General features: G+C 41.6%; 1 protein-coding gene and 1 long non-coding RNA gene across 8 annotated transcripts in view; one reads left to right on the top strand and one right to left on the bottom strand.

The window, feature by feature from the left end:
* Positions 1 to 23,499, bottom strand: part of LOC135091513 (cell adhesion molecule Dscam1-like) — a 63,293-nt gene that overhangs the window by 12,090 nt on the left and 27,704 nt on the right. For 3 of the 7 annotated variants that reach the window (XM_063989223.1, XM_063989225.1, XM_063989224.1), the window contains 9 exons: positions 23,443 to 23,460; positions 22,619 to 22,717; positions 20,821 to 21,006; positions 19,218 to 19,336; positions 17,400 to 17,595; positions 15,988 to 16,161; positions 15,161 to 15,363; positions 11,325 to 11,436; positions 7,332 to 7,439 (listed from right to left, as the gene is read on the bottom strand). In XM_063989223.1, the coding sequence (XP_063845293.1) occupies positions 7,332 to 7,439; positions 11,325 to 11,436; positions 15,161 to 15,363; positions 15,988 to 16,161; positions 17,400 to 17,595; positions 19,218 to 19,336; positions 20,821 to 21,006; positions 22,619 to 22,717; positions 23,443 to 23,460 (1,215 nt within the window). The remainder of the gene's footprint in view (positions 1 to 7,331; positions 7,440 to 11,324; positions 11,437 to 15,160; positions 15,364 to 15,987; positions 16,162 to 17,399; positions 17,596 to 19,217; positions 19,337 to 20,820; positions 21,007 to 22,618; positions 22,718 to 23,442; positions 23,461 to 23,499) is intronic. The other 4 variants (XM_063989229.1, XM_063989226.1, XM_063989227.1 and 1 more) reach the window with 4 other exon arrangements.
* On the top strand, positions 4,117 to 5,851 carry LOC135091201 (uncharacterized). The gene is made up of 2 exons (XR_010262429.1): positions 4,117 to 4,715; positions 5,301 to 5,851. It is a non-coding gene; the product is annotated as an uncharacterized LOC135091201 (long non-coding RNA).

Genomic DNA, 23,499 nt, shown 5'->3' with positions numbered 1-23,499 from the left:
CCAACATTCTTGACCTTTTCCTCACCTCTAATCCTTCTGCTTATGCTGTCATCCTATCATCTCCATTGGGCTCCTCCAATTGCAATCTCATATCTGTATCTTGTCCTATCCTTCCAATCTGTCCCCAGGATCCCCCAAAGTGGAGGTGCCTCTGGCATTTTGTCTCTACTGGAGCTGAGTAGGTATTATGCTGATTTGCCTTGGATTGACTACTGCTCCTGTGTCAGAGACCCGTCTCTGTGTGCTGAGTGCATAAAAAAGGTGATAGTATGTGCTATGGAGGCATACATTCCTCACTCTTTCTCTTGTCCTAAACCATTGGTTCCCAACCTTCTTCATTACAGTACCCGTTTACTGACTTTTTCAAGTTTGCATCAAGTGTAGGTACAGTATTATAAATCTGCTATAAAGAAAACAGTGGTAAACCCCATAAAGCAATCACTCAATTGCATAGCTGGGCGTGATAATGAAAAAAAAAAAAAATCACAATAAATGATAAATTGATGATGATAATGTTATTGGCGATAACCGATAATTCATTAACTGGTGATAAATTTATCACCAATAACTGATAACTGATAAATCTATAAATCCAAAATTCTGATAGTAGTGATAACAATATTGATATCTTAAGTAAAAAAATTGAAAAATCCAAATCTTTAGTTTTAACTTTATCTTAGAAAACTTAGAAACATCTTAGAAAACTTCAAATTCAATGTTTATCCTGTCTCTTCACTAATGAAAAGTACTGTTTTAAGTAAAATAACTATATATGATTTTAAAAGTTAAAAACTTCAATGTGCTCATGTTCCTAAAACTATGTTGAGATGGGGATGATGTTAGTATCACTGTGTTGTGGGTGGTGAAGATGGGTGTTGGAAGCACTGAAATTGGGAAGGAGTGAGCTGGTACTCGAGATGAGACCAGAGGTGGGAAACACTGTGATTTGCCCAAAGAGCAGCAGTGCGCCAGCCAATCACAGAGGGGCCAACAATATATAAAGGGCTGTGGTGGTTCCAAGGAAGAAGAAAGCGCTCATTCCTTGCTACACCACACTGTGATGCCAGATGAAGAGAAAGAAGAGAAAAGAGAAGCACCCATTCCTAAAGAAGAAAATGCTTGTTCCTTGCTATGCCACACTGCTATGCCAGATGAAGAGAAAGAAGAGAGAGACAACACGTTTCCCATCTATGCAACACCTGTGCTGGTAGTCTGCAGCGTGTGCAGTCTACTTGTGTGATGCTATGACACTGGTCGCCTGCCGCTGCAACAATGTGATTGCACCCCAGGGCATGGTGTGAGGTTAGTGTGCCCTGGCAGACTAAGAAAGTGAGTACTTGACACTAACTGTGCAACACTGTGTATGAGTTGTGACCCCATGTTGAGTTGTGTGCCTGCAGCTGTTCAGTGAGGTGAGACATTCTACCCAACGGCAAAGACGCTTTGCAGAGTGAGGGCTGGTGGTGTGACCCTGACTTATGCTGTGGTGTGGTAGTGTGCCTCGCTTACCGCAGTACTGCACTGTGTTGGCAATAAAGACAGGAGTGCTCACAAAGGTGAGAGAGAGCAGGGCACAGCATGGAACTGCACTCTGGCCAGGTGACATGCTTCTCTGTCTCCCCTGTCTGTCTTTCTGTCTCATCTTGGTGACTCACCAGTCACCACCGTGCCCAGAGCCTGCTGCTTGTCTCGTATGAGATGTGTCTGTTCTCTCTGTTTCCTCTCACACCCACACTGCACAAACACACAAACACACACATACAAACACACAAACACACACATACACAAACATTCTTAACAGTATGGATGCCTTTATTCTCAGCCTTCAATTACCCACTCATATTATTCAAATTACCCACTTGTGGATAATTACCCATAGGTTGGGAACCACTGCCTGTCAAACCTTGGTTTAACACAGCCTATTCTCATACTATATATGACAGAGAGGAGGCACACAAAAGACAGTTGAACCTTCCATCACCTGAATCTAACGCATTTTACATTTCTGCCCAGAATCATGCCAAGTCTGTTCTCCAGCTAGCCAAAAACTCATTCAATAGAAAATGTCAAAATCTTTCTAGATCTAGTTTCCCTTGTGACTTCTGGCACCTAGCCAAAAATATCTCTAATAACTTTGCTTCATCTTTCCCTCCTCTGTCTTAGCCTGACTGCACCACTACCATCTCATTTATCTCTACAGGTGAACTCTTCACTTAAACCTTTGCTAAAAACTCTACCTTGGATGATCTAGGGATTGTTTCTCCCTCTCCTCCATCCTCTGACTACTTTGTGCTACCCATTAAGATCCAGGGCTTGTTCCTCCCTCTCCTCTACCCTTCAGTTCCTTCATGCTATCCATTAAGATCCAGGGCTTGTTCCTCCCTCTCCTCTACCTTCCGACTACTTCATGCTACCCATTAAGATTCATCACAGTGATGTTTTCCATGCCCTTGCTGCCCTTGGAAGGCTTATGGACCTGTTGGGTCCCTTGTATTGTTCTCTGAAACTGTGCCTCCATGCTTGCACCTTGCCTAGTCAAACTCTTTCAACTCTATCTATCAACATCTACCTTTCCTTCTTGCTGGAAGTTTGCCTACAGTCAGTCTGTTCCTAAAAAGGGTGACCGTTTTAATCCCTCAAACTACCATCCTATTGCTTTTATTTCCTGCCTCTCTAAAGTTTTTTAATCTATTCTCAACAAGAAGATTCTTAAAACATCTATCACTTCACAACCTTCTATCTGATCACCAGTATGGGTTCCATCAAGGTTGCTCTACTGGTGATATGGCTTTCCTTACAGAGTCTTTGTCATCCTCTTTTAGAGATTTTGGTGAAACTTTTGCTGTTGCATTAGACATATCAAAAGCTTTTGATAGAGTCTGGCACAAAACTCTGATTTCCAAACTACCCTCCTACAGCATCTACCCTTCTCTGTAACTTCATCTCAAGTTTCCTTTCTGACCATTCTATTGCTGCTGTGGTAGATGGTCACTGTTCTTCTCCTAAATCTATTAACAGTGGTGTTCCTCAGGGTTCTGTTATGTCACCCAATCTCTTCCTATTGCTCATCAATGATCTTCTAACCCAAACTTCTTGTCCTACCCACTCCTGTCCTGATGATACCACCCTGCTCTTTTCCATGTCTTTTCACAGATGTCCAACCTTTCAGGTAAGCCACAGAATGCCTGACTTCTGATCTCTCAAAGATTTCTAATTGGAGCAGAGCAAACTTAGTATTGTTCAATGTCTCAAAAACTTTATTCTTCCATCTATCAACTCAACACAACCTTCCAAACAACTACCCCCTCTTCTTTAATGACACTCAACTGTCCCCCTCTTCTACACTGAGCATCCTCCATCTGTCCTTTACTCATAATCTTAACTAAAAACTTCATATTTCATCTCTAGCTAAAATAGCTTCTATGAAGTTAGGTGTTCTGAGTCATCTCTAGCAGTTTTTCTCAGCCCCCAGCTGCTAACTCTGTACAGGGGCCTTATCTGTTCATGTATGGAGCATGCTTTATACATATGGAGGGTTCCACTCATACTGCTCTTTTAGATGGGATGGAATCAAAAGCTTTTTGTCTTATCAACTCCTCTCTTCTAACTGACTGTATTCAGCTTCTCTCTCATTACTGCAATGTTGCATCTCTTGCTATCTTCTACTGCTTTTTCACAGTGACTGCTCTTCTGATCTTGCTAACTGCATGCCTTCCCTCCTCTGGTACCCTCACTGCACAGGACTTTCTACTTTCTCTCACCCTTATTCTGTCCACCTCTCTAATGAAAGAGTTAACCAGTATTTTCAATCATTCATCTCTTTTCTGGTAAACTCTGGAACTCCTTGCCTGCTTCTGTATTTTCTCCTTCCTGTGACTTGAACTTTCAAGAGAGAGGTTTCAAGACACTTGTCCTCTATTTTTCAATAATCCTTTTGACTTTTCTTCAGAGACTGGCACTTTAGTGGGCCTTTTTTTAAAGTTTTTGTTGCCCTTGCTCAGTGTCCCTCTTTCATAAAAGAGAGAGAGAGAGAGAGAGAGAGAGAGAGAGAGAGAGAGAGAGAGAGAGAGAGAGAGAGAGAGAGAGAGAGAGAGAGAGAGAGAGAGAGAGAGAGAGAGAGAGAGAGAGAGAGAGAGAGAGAGAGAGAGAGAGAGAGAGATAGCGCACGCCTCCAGAATTTGTGTGTATCTCAAATGTGTAGTTCCACTCTGGCCACTTTCCACAGTGTGACAACAGCAGAAAACTCTCCATCTCCACTTATTCTGTTGTTGTAATATGGTGTGGTCAGAGTCTTCCCTGTCACCTCTTCCCCAGTACTCACCCAGTGAGAGCAAGTATCCACCTCACTGGCCGCCTCCCTCTAGCATTCCTTCACTTCATTCATACAAACTTGCCCAGAGTAGTAAAAATGATCAGACAACTTCCTCCAAAGATCACATTCCAAAATCTTGGTCTTTGTGGAACTCCTCATAAAAAGCAGTTTATTAGTCCAAATGCCAATAATTCATTTCACATGAAATTCACTGGAATTTGTGGCACCATTATTTGGAGAAACCATAAACATTTACAGACTCATTCACTTTCATTGTTACCATTTGTCCACACCACCTTACTGTATTTCAGATTATTACAGCAAAACAGATGATGATGTCCTGAACTATTCTCTCAAAGCCCCCATCCCACTCCACACATCACTACTCTGTGCAGGACAAAAGGTGAGTGTGAAAGAACATGTACAGTGTATCGCACTGCAATACTAACTGCTAGATTTAGAATACAAGATGACCGATATCAAAATGTATCAAGACTTATTCTCCCCATCCATAAATTTGTCTAATCTTCTTTTAAAAATTCCCTTAAGAACCAGCACTAACAACCTGATTACTGTGTCCATTTCATTCACCTACCACTCCATCTGAAAACCAATTCCTTCCTATCTCCCTTTTAAGTCTATCTCTTCAAACTTAGACCCATCCTTTCTTGTTTCATGGTGTCAAGATGGCATCCTTTTCACCCACAGCTTTCTTTATTTTTAGGAAGAGGAAGAAGTTACAAGCAAAGAGTAGATCCAGGTCTTGTTTCCAGTGGAGACCCTCAATGTGTAGGTTGAATTATCTGGGGCACCTTCTGTTTGGGGATCAGAAACCTAGACACAAATTTTTCAGCTATGTGGTCATGTTTAAATCAAACATGGGGATTACCTCAACTGTTCTGTATGATGCACCAACCATGACACCAACTTCCTTCACTGATCTCCAATAATCCCCTTGCACATCACTCAACCATTTCCATGTTTTCAGTTGCTGAGGTCATGGAATATCATCCTGACCTCTTGTCGTCTTCTGGAGATATTCTGCCGCTCCTGAAGAATATGTGGCACTTGACGCACCTCGCATAACTCACTGCTTCCTTGCCATACATGTGCTAAATCATATCAAAGGTCTCTGCTGGATCTGATACACAATTTGGTGTTAATTCTGCTCTTATTTGCAATTCATGATGAAATATGAAGTTCAGCATGAGGCCACAAAACTCATGTGACATGGCTCACAAAGTTCACAGAAAGACACCAACTGGCAGACTGCTTGATAACTGCCACTGTCCAGTCCCATCGGACATGCATCCCTGTACAGCCACCTGTTGGTGTACTATGGAACTAGTCTTGGGGCTTTGATACCACCTCACACTTAAGTTTATCCTTCAATCCCAACATGTCAGTGGTAGATGAGGTAATTTCATTCTTGTGTATAGATTCCTTTAGTTATAAGGAATATGTATTATGTTGCTGAGACACTCATTCTGTGCCTCTCTGAGATGAATAATGTATAATAAAAGCTAAGCTAAGCAACAATGTTTAATTTTTTTTCTGACACACACAGTCATCTATCAAGTATCTGGCAAAGCCTGAGATGAATATAGCAGAATGTGTTATGACCACAGGTCTCTGTGCTCTTACATTGTAAATATGCACTGTGATGCCCCATGAGTACCTCTGGGGTGATAACACTCATGAGGTCCACAGCTGTCTGCTGCATTACCACACAGCACAGTGCACCACTTGTGGAAGACATGAGGTCATTATGTACACTTCCTTCTCAGTGATAAAATGAATCCAAGAAATGTATACAGTGGAACCTTGGATACTGAATCTCTCCCTCTCCAAACAACTCTGTTTTCGAACAAAAATTTCAACTCGTAATTGCTTTGATTGCTGTACCATAATTCGGTTTTTGAACAAAGTTACTTGATTTCAAATACTACAACTGGTAACAAAAGCTACCATTTATGACCAATTTATAGTTTCTATAAATATTTCCTTCGTTTTTATATATTTGGAGGAGAGACACAGAGGGTAAGACAGTAATTCAGTCTTTGAAATAAGTTAAATGTAATCCCAAAGAAGAACCTCAATGTAAACAAACAAGGTTCGGGGCTCAGGAGTAACCCCAAGCCTCCTGTGGCTCTCTCAATGACCCACAATGCCATCACTACTGCACAACTGCATTTTCTCAGTAGCTTTTCCAAGCAGCAAGATGTCTTAGTGTTATGATCACCTTTATTTTGGCAGTGAGAGGGTTGCTCCTCTCTGTGTCTCTGTAAGGCTTCCCTCACTTGACTGGTGACAAAGAGAATGCCAGCATGGTCTAAACAATAACTTATGATGAGTTCTGTATCACTAAGTTCATTCAATACAGCTTTTCTGAATAAAAGATTTCTAAGCTGGAGATGTTGTGGAGCAGCCATCTTAGCAGCAGGAGTGTTGGTTATTACCCACTAAGACATGGTGGAAGGGTGTCTGAGATTGGATTACTCTATTTTACATTGATTCCTGTGGGGAAAATAGTTTCAGTTTTTAACATTTTGGATTTCGAACAACATTTAGGAACGAATTAAGTAAAAAAATTGAGGCTCCACTGTATAAGGATTCACTGTTGAATGAAAGATGAAGCAAAAGAGATGAAAGATAAAGTTGAAACTGTCCTTCTCATACTCAAAGTAATGAGGAATTATAGATACTTCCCTTGCAGTCAAAATGAGTCCAAACTAGCAGGAACTGTATCAGATAAAGAGGTTTGCTGACAAATAAAAGTAAAACAATGGAGATGTAACACCACTGCTCACTGTCAACTAAAACAAAGTAAAACTAGAGATATAAGATAGGAACACACTGATAAATAAAGCAAAACAACTGAGATGTAGGATATCTGAACCAACTGTATAAAAAAAAAAATAAATAAAAAATTAAAAATAAAAGCTACTGTCCATAAAGCAACACAAACAACATGCAAAATGAAGCTGAAACTTTCCTCCTTGGCAGTGAAATGACATACCTTTCTCAGCATTGCTGGGGCCCCGGGCTGCTCCCTTCCCCTTGGCCCCCTTAGAGGCCTTGTCTGAGGGGTGTTCACTCGGGGCGGGGCGGGAGGGGTTGGGGACGCCTGCAAAATGTGGCCACTTGAGAGATGGGACAGCCGGCCTTGAGGAGTTACCCAACCAGCCAGCCAGCCAGCCCACAGTGGACTAGTCAGCCAAATAGCCAGCCAGTCAGCCAGTCAGCAAGATAACCAACCAGCCAGCCAGTCAGCCAGTTAGCCAGGCATCCAACCAGTCAGCTAGTTAGCCAACCAGCCAACCAGAAAGCCAGCCAGCCAGCCAGCCAGTCAGAAAGCCAGCCAGTAACCAGTCAGCCAACCAGCCAGCCAGTTAGCTAGGCATCCAGTCAACGAGCCAGCCAGCCAGCCAACGAGCCAGCCAGCCAGCCAGCCAGCCAGACAGTGAGCCAGACAGCCTGTCTTCAAAGGCTTCTTAGGTTCAGCATGCAAGCTAGGTAGTAGTGGTGCTGGTAGTAGTGGTGGTGGTGGTGAGGCCAAATTGTAGTAGTAGTAGTAGTAGTAGTGGTAGTGGTGGTAGTGGTTACAGCAGAATGGCAGTGGTGGAGTGGTGGTTAGTTGGGTGGCTGGTGGTGGTGGTGGTGGAGGTGGAAATTGCAGCAAAGAGAGGTTGTTGGAAGAGGAGGCAGTGGTGGTGGTGGTGGTGGCTTCAAAAGGACAATTCTTGGTCTTATGGAGAATTTCAGGGTAGCAGTACATGGTGGTGGTGATGGTGGTGGTGGAGAGGAAAGCACCTTCATTCCAAAGGCCATGGGGTTGTGAGGGGAAGAGGAAGAAGAGGAGGAGGAGGAGGAGGAGGAGGAGGAGGAGGAGGAGGAGGAGGAGGAGGAGGAGGAGGAGGAGGAGGAGGAGGAGGAGGACAAATATGGAGAATTAGGTGGAAGAAAATGATTATCAAGGCAGGAATTAATTAAAAAAAATATATATATCATGCTTTGTGGTATTTGAGGAGGAGGAGGAGGAGGAGGAGGGAGGAGGAGCAGGAGGAGGAGGGGGAGGAGAAGGAGGAGGAGGAGGCTGGACTGACTGGCCTGTGCTGGCTTTCTGGGCGTCAGTTCTCAAGGGACAGAGTGTAATAACTAGACATAACTTATCCAGACCTAGGCCAGAAGGGGTAAACTCTGGTAAACTTGTAGTAAACTCTCATAGACTTGTAAATCTTAAACGTCATCACAGCTTCAATCCTTAAGTCTCCAACAGGGATGAATCTTTATTAAATTTATTATAAAAAATATATAGAGTATAATCTGTTAACTTATACAATATAGAGGAATTGGGGATATTTTTTTGGAGGGTAGTGGTGGTGATAAAGGAGGGATGTGAAAGGGGTGGTTAGATTTTGTGCCTGTCTGCCAAATGGTCAGGTCAGGTGCACCAATAGGGTCATCCTGTTAGCTCACTAGAGGGGCTAGTGGGGTGGAGTGGTAGGGTGGAGGGGTGGTGGGGCACTGGAGTAGTGGAGCAGTGGAGTGGTGATGGGATGGAGGGGTGAGAAGAGAGAGGGTAGAGGGATAGGGAGTGAGTGCTGTGGAGGCAGCTGACATGATGGAATGTTATGTGGTGTGTGTGTGTGTGTTTACTTACTTGTTACATAAAGGAAAGGATCAATACCCACACTGCCCCATCTCCACATCCACTAGCATACAAGTTTTCCATAGTCATGAATATGCCTTGTATGGGCCACTCTCTCCTACAAGAGGTCCTCCTCAGCTTTCTCCTGCGTGCCTTTGTGTCCCTTTTCTTCCACACACACAGGTCCTCTCTAGGTTGTTTCTCTTGATCACTCTGAAGTCTAATGTTAGGTGTCCCTCTCTCTCTCTCTCTCTCTCTCTCTCTCTTTCTCCTCATTTCTAAGATCGGGAGGTGCAGCCTAGACAATCTCTCTCCATATGATAGGTCTCTCGAAGGAACGTGTCCTCTCTATCAGTTGTTTCATTGCCTTCATCATTCTGAACTCAAAATTAATTCTCCTCTCTCTCTTTCCCTTCTCATTTCTAAGATTGGGAGGTGCAGCCTAGAAAGTCTCTCTTCATATCATAGGTCTCTCAAATTAGGTAGCACTTGGGTTGCAGTTTTCTGTACTCTTTCCAGTTTTTTTTAGAAACTTTTCCTCATGAACTGTATATGTCTTGGATATTTTTTTCCCACTTTGTGATATAAAATTCTATTTGCCATTTACAGTCCCATTCCCATATCGTATCTATATTTCATTGTAGTGTTTCATAACCTTCACTAATTTCCATTTTCCTTGATAGTTTTGCATCATTTGCAAACATATTGATATAATAGGTCACCATATCACCATAGCATTTATATTTTTTGTTTTGTCTGGGTCACCCCATGTGAGGTTGCTGGCCTGGTATATAGATAGATAGATGACTGCTGTCACAAGAGATCTGTGTGAACTCTGTTTAATACTGTACACCATTCTGATTTAATTGCTGTTCTTATTCTCCTGTTCTTATAAAAGCCTTCCAAATATTTTAAGAGAGCATCTCTCTCCAATATTTTCAGCTTTCCAAATCAGTTTCTTTAAATGAGCACCATTTTTGCTGCTGTTCTTCATATTGTTGAGAATTCTCTAATACTTATTATCTTCTTGTGTCTGGACTGCACCACTGCTGCATGGTCAGCTTGGCTTGTCACCACCACAGTGAGATGCTTCATTATTATTATGTCTCTAGGGAATGTTACTCTAATGCTTTAATAGCTTGAGATCTCTTAAAATGTTGCTTATGTTTCTCAGGTAACAAATTGTTCTTGATGTCACCTAAATCCTTTTCTCATCTGCTTACCTTTTACATTAAACAGCAATCTTTCAATAAACCAAACTCTGACATTCTGAATTTCCGATAAAATTAATCTTTTGGCACATTGAACAACTCTCAAGTTAAATTTGCAGGGGAAAATTGTTCACAGGTAAGAATCAGAAGCAGGGACGACTGAACATATCTTGGCATCTGCCGAACAAATTTGATGGAAGTGGCAGGAGGTTCAGGGCAAGACAAAAGCTGGCTGCCCACATTCTGCCAACCTGCTCTGTTTGTGCTCAGCTGTTGCTGTGTGTGGATGTATGTCTGTATTTTGTAGTCTTGATACAATACAGTAATAAAGTTCATTGCACTAGGTAAACATAGTATCATATATAATGCAGGCAGGACTAAACACAGTTCTCAATATATAGAATAAAGTTTAATTCAGGCAGTAGACATGTGACCAAACAAAGCCTTCAATACACTGAACAAAGCTCAGTGCAGGCAGTGGACATGTAATCTCTCAGATGGCCCAAAGTAATGCATAAACCAACCACCCTCTTGCAATTACTTCAATTTATTGAGGAATTACTGTAACTTGTCTAGTCTCTTGGCACATTTGCCCATTTATACAACTCTGTATTGACTGTGTGCATGTTCATGTATGTATGAATGTACAGCAGGGCACAGCAATGCTGGGAACAAACAAACACTATGTGGATATGAATAAATGAGGAAGAAATGAAAGGTAATCTGGTGAGATGTGGACAGTGAATAGCAGTACGTGGGTATGAGGTATGGGCATGAGGCTGCAGGTGTGCACATGTCAGGTGAGAGTACAAGGGTATGGGAATGAGGGTGTGGCTGTGAGGTGAGGATAGAGCACAAGGTATTGGTAAGAAGCAGAGGGGAAATACAGGACTGGTCATAAACTGGGATTGGGATTAGGATTCAGGTGACCAGTATGGACAGGAGGATAAGGAAATATGACAACTCAAGGATATAAGGTGACAAAGAGGAGCAGGATGGATATGGGATATAGCTGAAGAGGTCTGGAAGTGTGGGATAGGGTGTGGATGGGTGTGGATAGAGGTCTGGAAGTGTGGGAGAGGATGTGGATGGGTGTGGGTATTTCAGCAGGGGTGGAGGACGCAGTGTGGCTCTTGATATGGGGTCTCACCTCCGTCTTGACTCGCCGAACACTTGCGCTTCACCCTGGAGTAGGTCGACTCGGCCAGGCTCACATCGGGCTGTGGGAGGGAGGGCTTGAGAGTGCCGGGCAGCTCTCCTCGCTACCGAGAGACACACAACATAAACAAACCAAAGAAAATGGACAGCCATATGGAGACAAAAGAAATATTTGAAGAGGAAAAACAAGTTGTGCTATAGAAGAAAACAACTTAAAACAATGAAACAAGGAAAAAATAATAAGATCAAGAAGAGGAAATAAACTGATGAAAGACAGCAAAGGGAGAAAAGGGAAGAAAATGAGCTAATATAAATAAACCAAGGAAAAAAAAGAACAACACATGGAGGCAAAAGGAACTTGAAAAGGGAAAATAAATCAAACAGAGGAATAACTACAGATGTGGTGGATGAAACAAATCAAAACTATGAAATGAAGAAAAAAAAAGTTGTCAAATAAGACTGAGGAGAAATGAAATATGGAAAAAAAATGCAAATGTACAAAAAATGGGGAAGAAAATGAACTTAACTGTGGAATAATATTAAAATGAATTAACAGATTGATAAGCAAAAGGAAACAAAAAAGTTGAAATGATATACATAATGTTGGGAAACCAAGAAGAAAAGGTGTAAGAAGAAAGAATACATCATGTAAAAAGAAGATATGATGATTAATACAAAAGAAATACATTGTAGGGACTAAGAATCCATGTCAGACATAAAAGTAAGTGAATAGAAGAAAATTATCAGCTTAAAAATGTAAAAGGAATAAATAAAATAAAAGAAAGAACAAAACATGAATAATGAAAAAGGAGTAAACATAACCATTACAAAATAATAAGCAAAATGTGTTTGAGAAGATATAAGCAAAATGAGTTTGAGAAGGTATAAGAAAATATAATAAAACTCAGTGAGGAGAAAAATCAGTAATGAGAGAAGAAATCAAATATAAAAATGATACAAAAATTACTAGCTTGAATGTAAAAGCTTTTCAGAATGTTATAAATTAAAGTGACTTATGGAAAATTAACAGTGACTATAAATGGAAAATAGAAAAAAAAAGTCAAAAATAAAATGAAAATAGATAATTAGGCCAAAATAAATAGGGAAATTATATAAAAATAAAGAAAAGTCTCTCTCTCTCTCTCTCTCTCACACACACACACACACACACACACACACACACACACACACACACATACAAACACACACACACAAACACACACACATACTTTTATTCCTCAGCAATAAGGGAAGGAGGGACATGGAGAGAGGCACCACACACGGAACATGGTGGAGAGGCTCCACAAAGACTCAATTTGGTATTATTAAGAGAAGTTGACATTGTTGAACACATGAACTACAATCGTCCTATAGGAAAAAGTGATCATGTGATGGTAAGATTTCATATCAAAGAAAAGGAAGAGGAAAGTAGATGGGAAGATTATAAGAATGAAAGATTTAACTATAGTAAAACTAACTTCAAACAAATGAGGAGATACTTTGGTATGATGGACTGAGTGCCTTTATTACTGCAAAAGGTGTGCAGAAGTAGGAAGCATCAATCACTAGGTATATATAAGGAGGGAGTGGAAAGATGTGTACCAAAAGGAAACACAAAGAGAAGATATAACAAAGACTGGTATAACAGAGGATGTGAAGTAGCAAGGAAGGAGAGGAAGAAGGCATGGAATAGATAGAGGAGAAAAGTGCAAAGATGTGAAAAAACTACACCACTACAAGAAATGGCTATGTAAGGGTTATTACAGGAGAAAGGACAAGTTATGAGAGTGATGTTATGGACAAATGTAGAGAGGAACCAAAACTATTCTTCAGGTATATGGAGAGCAAAATGAAAAACAGAGGTGAACGGTCAAATATGTGAGGATCTGGCTGACATAGCAGAGATGATGAATAAGAGTTTTCAATTAGTGTTCACAAAGAGAGGACATTTGTGGGGCAGTAAGATGGGCGAAGAAATGGGTCCAGGGGAAATCCTGGTGACTGAGGAACACATGTGGAAACAATATGAGGGACAAGATATTAGAAAGGCCCTTGGACCCAACAAAGTGTTGGGATGGATACTGAAAGAATGCAATCAGCAGGTGATGTGGGTGGTGCATAGTATTATTGAGAGTTCCTTAAATGAAAGTAGAGTCCTGCTTGAATGAAAGAGAGCAAAAAATAGTTCCAATTAATAAAGGTGATAACAAGAAGAGCCAATGAACTACAAACCAGTGTCTCTAACAAGTGTGGTATGTAAGATATTTGAAAGATTAGTCAAGGATAAATGGATGCATTGCCTAGAAAATGAAATGATGATAAAACAACAATTTGGATTTAGAAGACAGAGGTTGTGTATTACAATCTTGATGAGCTTTTATTCAAGAGTGGTGGATACAATACAAGAGAGGAATGGGTGGGCAGACTGTGTATATTTAGACCTGAAGAAAGTCTTTGATAAAGTGCCACACAGGAGATTGGCATGGAAGTTGGAGCATGACGATGGTCTGAGGGGTGGCCTGCTGGGATGGATGGAGGATTTCTTGACTGATAGAGAGATGAGAACCATGGTAAAAGATTGGGAGTCATCACAGAGGAAAGTCAAAAGTGGAGTACCCAAAGGCTCAGTGCTGGCACCAATCATGTTTGCAGTGTATATAAATGATATGACAGTGTGAATAGCTACATGAGCATTTTGTGTAGATGAAAAAGTTGAGACTAAGGAAGATTGTGGAGTGTTGCAAGAGGATCTGAACAAGATACTGAAGTGGAGTCATAGATGGGAAATGGAGTTTAATCCAGAGAAATGTAAAGTAATGGAATTTGGAAAGAGTGAGAGAAGAGTAAAAGGAAATTGTGTTGAATGGTGAGAGGTTGAGTAAAAGTAGAGAAGGAAAAGGATCTGGGTGTTATGATCAATGGAAATTTGATCCTGGAGAAACACATTAGCAAAACTACAGGAGAAACCTATAGTTTGTTAAACCTATAATTTGTTGAGAGGAATAAGGCCATTTTTTGAGTATAAGAATGAAAAGATGATCAGGAAGATGATTATATCACTGATTTGACCTAGACTGGAATATGCAGCTGCAGTGTGGTCATCCTACAAGAAAAAGGATATAAGGAATTTGGAGAGAGTTGAGAGAGCTGCAAAACAAAGATGGTACCAAATATCATTTGTCATATGAAGAGAGACTGGGAAGGGTGCACCCACCAATGTTGGAAAAAAGGAGAGAAAGGGGAAAACTTGACTGCAATATATAAAGCACATGAGAAAGTGGAGGAGGTGGACTGGAGTGACTTGATGGTTTGGATACATGAGATATTAGAGGACATGGAAAGAGGCTGAAATAGAGTGCTTGTAGAAGAGACATCAAAAAATATAGTTTCCCACACAGAAGTATAGACGTATAGAACAGTCTGGATAAGGAGATAGTAAATGCAAGAAGTATACATAGATTCAAGGGTAAGCTGTATATTAAAAGATATGGAGATGGGACAGCACCAGCATACCTCTTGTCCCATAAAGCACAACTAGGTAAATACACACACAAAATAGATAAAGAAAAAAAAAAAAAAAAAAAAAAAAAAACACTACCTAAATTAAACTATGAATTCACAATACACACTTTTCTCACTCACTTCACACACACACACACACACACACACACACACACACACACACACACACACACAACACAAAATAAACCACAAAAATGCACACCACCAAAATTAATTAACTTTTCTTACTCATTCATGCCATTGACCAACCTTCCTCTCTCTCTCTCTCTCTCTCTCTCTCTCACACACACACACACATAAACTGACCGAAGGGAGTGGCGGTGGGGGAGGAGTTTTAGTCTCTCCTGGCATCCTGAAGGTGGCATAGGGGGAGATCTCATCATAGGAGCCCAGTGGGAGTGTGGAGGGAGTGTACGCCTCCAGGATCTCCAAGCTGCGGCCTCCCAACAGTGTCTCTGAGGTCAGGCCTGAATCTGGTGTGAGGTCGTTGTGGACATGATTGACCTCTGCTGTTGAGGGGGGAAGGATACAGTTATGTTAGATTAGGTTAGGTTAGGTTACATTAAGTTAAACTGGCTTAGGTTGGGGTGGAGTAGGTTAAGTTAGGCTGGGCTGGGTTTGATCAGGTGAAATGAGGGAATTCCACACAAGGAGGCCCAGGAAAAGCAACACACACACACTCTTAGCCTCACTGGCCCCTGGGGGAAAGGGGCAGTCTCATGGACCATCCTACTACACCCCAGCAGAAATACAACTGCATTAATACAAACACACACACACATAGAGACTGAAATACATAGAAGAGAAGAGTTGATAATGATATACAAACTAGCAAACTGCATGGGAAAGGTAGACAGAGAAGCTTTTATTTGGTGCCACAAGTGGAGGAAAGAAAGCAATGAATGAGAGGACATACAAATAGGATCAGGAAGAGTATGTGTTCTGGTGACATCAAGAAACAAAACTTCCCATATCAAGACATATGGAGTGACTTAAGTGAAGATGTGGTTACAGCAGACAGTGTACACATTCTTAAAGAGAAACTGAATAAATATAGATATAGGACAAAATGAACTTTGCTTGGACCCTGTGCAGTACAAATAAATAAAAACAACACACACACACACACTCACCCTTGTATGTCTGTGTGTGTGTGTTGGTCCTGCGGCAAGTGTAGGCCACGGCAACACACACGGCCAGCAACACCAGGATGCAGGCCACCACAACAGCCACCAGTACATGGGAGTCGAGGTACCAGGGAACAGCACCGGCCCGGTCATGCACCATCAGCTCTGGTGACAGGGTGGCTGTGGGAGGGAACGGGAGGTGGTGACACAGAGGCCCAGAGTCAGAAACACTCTGCTGTTTCACCTCCTGTTTCCAAAGCTATAGAGATGATTGGCTGGGTTCTCAAGAGTGTTCTTCTGTTAATAATATAGAAATCTTGTTAGTCTGTCACTAGAACCAGAAAAAACATCCTTAACAGGGTGGCTGTGGGAGGGACCTATCTATGACAGGGTTTCATAAATAGTCTGCCTTCCTCCAATGCAGAAGCTATAGCTTTGGTCATTACCCTCAGTGCTTTGTCTGTTATTAGTGGAGAATCTAGTACCACAGGCTAAAGATGAGAGAGAGAGAGAGAGAGAGAGAGAGAGAGAGAGAGAGAGAGAGAGAGAGAGAGAGAGAGAGAGAGAGAGAGAGAGAGAGAGAGAGAGAGAGAGAGAGAGAGAGAGAGAGAGAGAGAGAGAGAGAGAGAGAGAGAGAGAGAGAGAGAGAGAGATACATAGATACACAGGCCACAACAGACCTTGCAGTCCTCATGAAATGACCTGATGCAGGATTATTAATAGTAGTAGAAAAGAACAAGAAAACAGGCGGTGGTGGTTGACACAAGTGGAAATGTGTGATGGTTGGATACAGGTGGAAAAAGTGTGCAGTTGGTTGATATGGAAATGTGAGGCTGGATATGAGCTGAAATGTGTATGAATAAGTGCCTGGATGTGTATGGGAAGGTATGACTGGATAGTGTTGTTGGATATTGGTGGATATGGGGAGGGAATGCATAGGAGTGTGTGGGTGGTAATGGCTGGTAGATGGCTCTGTGTGGATGGCTGTGGGCTGTCCCTGACTCATGTCTCTTCACAGTCCACTCACACCTTTCCCGAACACTGCCTCCTTCATGATGTCTGAGTGTCATCTTTTATTCGACTGAGTCACCTTTATTCAGGGCATGCGATCCATCTTACATTCTTTCCTTTTGCAATTAAGTCCTACAATTCACAGGTGATTCTTAATATTCATAATCAAGTTGTGATCCTTAGAAAAATTGGTAATCACTAAACACTGCATATTTCCAAATTTTCAAATCGTGCTTTTTGACATTTTATAGTCTTATTTTTATTTTTAAATCCAAATTCTGCACTTATAAATAATGACAAAGGACAAAGCTATACTCATAACTTCAAAAATGTGTAAACCGAATGTCTGCAAAATCACACAACTTGTTCTGATCACCTCTCTTCCCTCCATGCCTTCTTTGGCCTACCTCCGAGGTGGGTGAGGGTGGTGAAGGGGTAGGTGGCCACGGAGGAGCCTGCCGAGTTATGGGCGGTGACTCTGAGGGTGTAGTGGTGGGCAGGCTTCAGGTCCAGAACCAGGAACTCACTTGTGTTGTCCCACCGCACGTGATTCGACACCAGTGTCCAGGAGCTCATGTCTCGCTCCTGGAGAGATGGGAGAGGCTGTGTCGAGGGGCTTTGGTAAATTATCTTATGTAATCTGAGACTGCTATCTGATTTTCTGGGGAGGATATAAGAAATTTGCTAGCATGAAAAATATAGATGAATTTCCCCTTGAATTCATCACTCTTCTCTTGGCAGGGTTTGAAAGCAGCAGCAATCCTCTTCAGCAAACCAGCGATACACCAACTTTCTGGACCATTATCAAGTGCATCAACAGTGTAAAGTGAAAGAAGAATAAATAATCTTAGCTGTTTGTGCTGAGGGAAAGTTAGGAATTACTACAGATGGAAAAGACTGCCAGGAAAAGTGGAAAACTAATGGAAACTACTTGAGTTGAATATGGAAATAAGTGTCTGGGAGGAACATTGAAGGTTTTGCCTGAAAAGTTGTGAGTTCTTGGAGAGGGAAAAGTTGTCAGAGAAAAGCATATGGGCTACAATGAAGTTGGAGATTTATATTGATGGGAATGGTTTGTTCAATAACTAGTTGTGCTACACCATTTGAAAATGTAAAGTAAGGAAAGAACAGCTACAGAAAAAAATAAAAAATAAAAATAAATAAATAAATAAATAACACATTTCTCTCTGAACTATGTATACTGCTTGTACACACATACACACACTACTCCCTCTGGTAAGGCATTCTACTGATATACTGGTTTATTTTGGATTTTCTACATCTACATCCTCATCCCCTCTCACCTTACTGTTAAGCACTACCTTCTTCCAAAGCTTGCTTCAAACAAATCCAAATGTTTTTTTCCCATATGGTAATACTATACAATGTAAAAATCATTAAAGTCTACAGGGAGTGTTCACATGGTGCCAAAATCCCATGCCAAAGATTCACCTGCCACACACACACACACCTAAACTACCATGCACTGCAGGGTCTGCAATACTGTACAAGGCAGTGAGCACTTTAGACAGGCAATTTTCCTTAGTGCAGCAGCCATGGCTCATCTATGGCAGGAACCAGGTGCTGTTGTCTCTGAAGTAACTTTTCTGTACATTCCTACATTACTGCAGGCAAACTCTGCTAGAAATGGTTTTTTTCTGATTGCTCCTGTCAGGTGCCGCCACAGTAAATGGACCTTTCTCTAATGCAATTAAGTCTTATACACCTTCCTCAGTCATACCCATTCTTTTACTGCATCTATAAAACCTTCTGTTAGGTATCCTCTCTTTCTCCTACCAGCTAGATCCATCTCTAGCATCTTCCTCCCCACATACTCCTTGTCTCTCCTCTTCACATGCCCAGACCAACTCACTCTCACCTCAGTCTTGGGAAAAGGCTGCTATTAATTTCAACACATGCCTCCTTGACACCTCCTGCATGGTGAGTCTACCATACAGGAAAAAAACTTTCTCCTTCACCTAAATCTTTTACCTCTTCCTCTTAACTTGCACCACCTTCCTCTTAACTCCTATGTATTTCCTTTCCCTTGACTCCTGGCTCCATCTCCACCCCAATCTTCTACCTCTTCCTCTTAACTCTTATGTACTTCCTTTCCTTCTCACACCTTCGTCTTAATTCCTATATGCTTCCTTTCCCTCAACTCCTGAAGTCTTGCCTCCAAACTCTTACCCCATTAGCTGGAATGAGAGGGATATTTCTGATACCTTATATTCCACAACCATGGAGGTGATGGGACAGCCACCATCCAGCCAGGCAGCCAGGTTGAGGGAGATGGATGTCACATTCACCCGCAGGAGGGAAGACTGGGCGGGCACAATGGGCTCTGCAGAGAGACAGAATAGAGTGAATGTGTGATAAATTAAGATCAAGGGGGAAATAGACTAAGGTGAGTGGATGAACTTAAGGTGGAACTGCAAAGAATGAGATGATGCAATTGACAGACAGAAACTGAAGAATTGTACAGGGTGAGTGAGTGTGGGTGGAAGAGACAGACGTTATATGAGAAAGGAATGTGTGAGAATTTAAGAGTGGGTTAGTTATGGGTTGAGAGAGAGAGAGAGAGAGAGAGAGAGAGAGAGAGAGAGAGAGAGAGAGAGAGAGAGAGAGAGAGAGAGAGAGAGAGAGAGAGAGAGAGAGAGAGAGAGAGAGAGAGAGAGAGAGAGAGAATTTAAACATTATCTAAAAGGCACAATGAATCACAACTGAACATTTTCTCAATAAAAAGAAAAGCACAACACAAGTCCTATCTACAGATGCTGAAGGTTCAAGACTAAAAAAAAAAAAAAAAAAACCATAGTGTTAAAAGAGAACAATACAGACTGTGGTGCTCAGTGAATAGTGGCCATGGAAAATGTGCAGTTTGGAGCAAAAAAGGTAGATGTGATGTGGGCCAAAAAAAGTTTAAAATTTCACTACTTTTTGACATAGGTTATTGAACACTTCATAAAAACCATTAGTATTATCTCTCCATTGCCCCTCATTGCAGTCAAAATGTGAGAACAAAATTTTGATAGTCTGGCAAATGGTAAGGAGACAAGAATAGGAACTGATTAAAAGAACCAGGAGGAAACTTGCAGAATGAAGATTGAGGGGGAGAAAGAGAGTAAGATAAGTGGAGAGACTTAAGGTGGAGCTGCAAAGAATGAGATGATGATGCTAACTGACAGAAATAACTGAAGAAGAGCTGAACAGGCCACTAAACCTTGAAACTGGAGAAATAAAAACGTAAGAACATGAGAAAACAAAGGAAGCTGCAAGATGTCAAGTCTATACGTGGCAGTCTATACAACACATACATACCTACTTTAACTATCAACCCATCCATAAACACATCTAATCTTCCTTTAAAGGTCCCTAATGACTCAGCACCAACAACCTGACAGCTGAGTCTGTTCCTTCATCAGTGAGTCTGTTCCATTCAGGAAAGGAAGCAAAAGGAAGAAGCACCTGTGACTACATGAGACACACAAGTCAACAGACTGACTCGTAGCCTATCTATCTATATACCAGGCTGGCAATCCCACACAGTGCGGCCCAGACAAAGCACCACACATTCACACATACATCATTGGCACTCTTAGACCAACAGTCCCTGGTGGAAAGAGACAGTCTCCTGGGCAACAATACTGCACCCAAGGAGCTTAGGCACAACACAGCTGGCCACATACATCCACACCCTACACTGGTTTACTTTTTCCTCTTCATAATGAGACCATTCCCTACCCCACACCTACTCCCATCCTGAGACCACAGGGAATGTGGGGTACTTCCTACAGTGTCTCTCAGTAACATAAACAAAAGGTGCACCTCTGCCCAGGGTCTTGGTGGGGATGGCATCACTGGGCTGCGAGGCACCCACATGGTTGAAGGCCGTTACATACACCTGATAGCGTGTGCCACACTGCAGCCCCGTCAAGGTGTAGGAGTCAGCGTCCTCTGGCACCTCCACTCGCTGCCACTCCCCAAACTCCCTCTTCTTGTGGAGGTAGTAGCCTGGCAGAGGGATGAATGGTTGGCTTAATGTGTGGACTGGTGGGTGGATGGGAAATGCTGTTGCTTACAACTGTAAAGAAGGAAGAAACTGATTGATAGATTGATAAATGGATGAGGGATGGACTGATGAGTGGATGAATGGACTGATGGATAGATGGGAAACATTACTGCTTATATTGTAAAGAAAAAAAAAAGATTGATGGATTGATTAATGGATGAGGAATGGATTGATGGGTTAATGTGTGGATTGATGAATACATGGGAAATATTACTGCTGATATCTGCAATGAAGGGAAAAACTGAATGATAGATTGATTAATGGGTGGATGGATAGATGGATTGATGAGTGGATGAATAGATAGGTTAATGTGTGGACTGACAGATGAACAGGAAATAATGTTGCTTATATTTACAACAAAGGAAGAAACTGATTGATAGATTAGTTAATGGATGGATGGATGGATTGATGAGTGGATAGATGGAAGAACTGATTAATAAGTAGATTGGTGGATGAATAGACAGACAGATGGATCGGTTAAAGGTTAGAAGGATGGAAACATGAATGGTTAGGTGGATGGATGGATGAATGGATGGATATACAGATTTAGGCAGGCGGAGAAATCCGCTGACAGAGAGACAGACGTGGAGTAAATGTGAACTGTGATTCATGAAATTGTTACATTAAAAAAAAATTAATACTAATAATAATAAAAGTAAAAAATGCAAAAGAATAATTGAAATAACAAGAATTTAAATCACAGATGGAGTTGAAAATGTTTTTACTACTTATTTTTCATGAAATAATCATGATCTATCTATATGTATATCAGGCCAGCAATCCCTCATAGGGTGGCCCACACAAAGCACCACACACTCACACACACAGCATTCACACACCTGGCCAAGCAAGATCCCACTAGGGATTAATGTGAAGAAGGCAGGACTAAGTCTGACACATCAGTAATGATTCACAAATCATAAATCATTACTCAATGATTTTTCACACATACTCTACATGCAAACACTGCAACAAACAACTTTTTGATCACCACAAGCAACCACAAACACACACACATAAACTTCAGAATAGGGCATAACAAACTTGATTTCATCCTGTAATGATAAAAAGAGGTACAAGTATACACAAATAAGAAATATATATACATACATACATACATACATACACACACACACACACACACGCACAAACACTTAAGAAGACATAACAAACTTGACTTCACTCTATGAAGGCATAAATAGGTACACACACACACACACACACACACACACACAGAAGAGAGAAAGGAGACTTAATTGCAGTTTAAAGATTACTAAACAGAAGGGAGCAAATGAACAGAGAAGACCTACTATTAGTGGACACATGTGAAACAAGAGGGCATAGAAAAATGTTGAATTAAGAAGTACAGGCTCCCACAAAGAATGGACTCAATAAGGAAGTAAACCATGTAGTCAATTCACAATTCTAAGGCCAAAACTGATGTCCATTCATACAGTGATGTGACAGTGCTAGCAAACCTTTCCTGTATATTGCAGTTGCACACACACACACACACACACACACACACACACACACACACACACACACACCTACCGAGGATGGGGGCGCCGCCAGTACTGGTGGAGCGCCACCGAACTGTCAGTGTGGAGGCTGTGACATCCGACACATAGACCAGTGGTGGGGCAGGTGGCACTGTGGGCAGGGAGCGATGACAGGATGTGGGAGTGTTGGGGTGACAGGGTGTGAGGGTGTTGGGGTGATAGGGTGTAAGGGGTGTTTAGCTGACAGGATGTGGGGGGTGTGGAGGGTGTTGGAGTGACAGGATGTGGAGGTGTAGGGCTGTTGGGGTGACAGGGTGTGGGGGTGTTGGGGTGACAGGGTGCAGGGGAGTTGGGGTGACAGGGTGTGGGGTGTTGGGGTGACAGGGTGTGGGGGTGTTGGGGTGACAGGATATAGGTGTGGAGACTGTGGAGGAGAGGCAACCCACTTTTGTTTGTTCAGTTTCTGATGACATTTTATTTTTGTCACTTTTACTTTCCACTTTATTTGTTGCATCTCCTCAACCTCTCCCTATCTTACATTAAATTGCCTTGATTTTCCTTACATTCTCTCTTTATTCAAATCACTAACTCCTTCATCAACTCTTTAATGCAATCTCTTACACCTTTCATAATTTATAACTCCTCTTATGTTTTCCTCACCTCATTTACAACTTATCACATTACTTTCTTTTTTCCTTACAATCCTCATATCACCTCCTATCTCCCTTATCTTTTCTCAATTTTACCTTCTATCTCACACATCCCTTATTTTATCCCCTTTGTCTCCCATACATTCAATTACAATTTTCCCTTTCATCTTATCTGTACTCTTGGTCTTATCTTGCCATCCCTAATGTCCCTTATCTTATCACTTACCTCCCTGATCCCTGGAGGCTGCATGCAAGAGAGAGACATTTTAGTGAGAGAGAGCAA

The sequence above is a fragment of the Scylla paramamosain genome, chromosome 37 (genome assembly GCF_035594125.1).
Source record: "Scylla paramamosain isolate STU-SP2022 chromosome 37, ASM3559412v1, whole genome shotgun sequence".
Classification (NCBI taxonomy): Eukaryota; Metazoa; Arthropoda; class Malacostraca; order Decapoda; family Portunidae; genus Scylla; species Scylla paramamosain.
The sequence above is the reverse complement of the archived record's forward strand: the minus strand, read 5'-3'. Positions and strand labels throughout refer to the sequence as shown.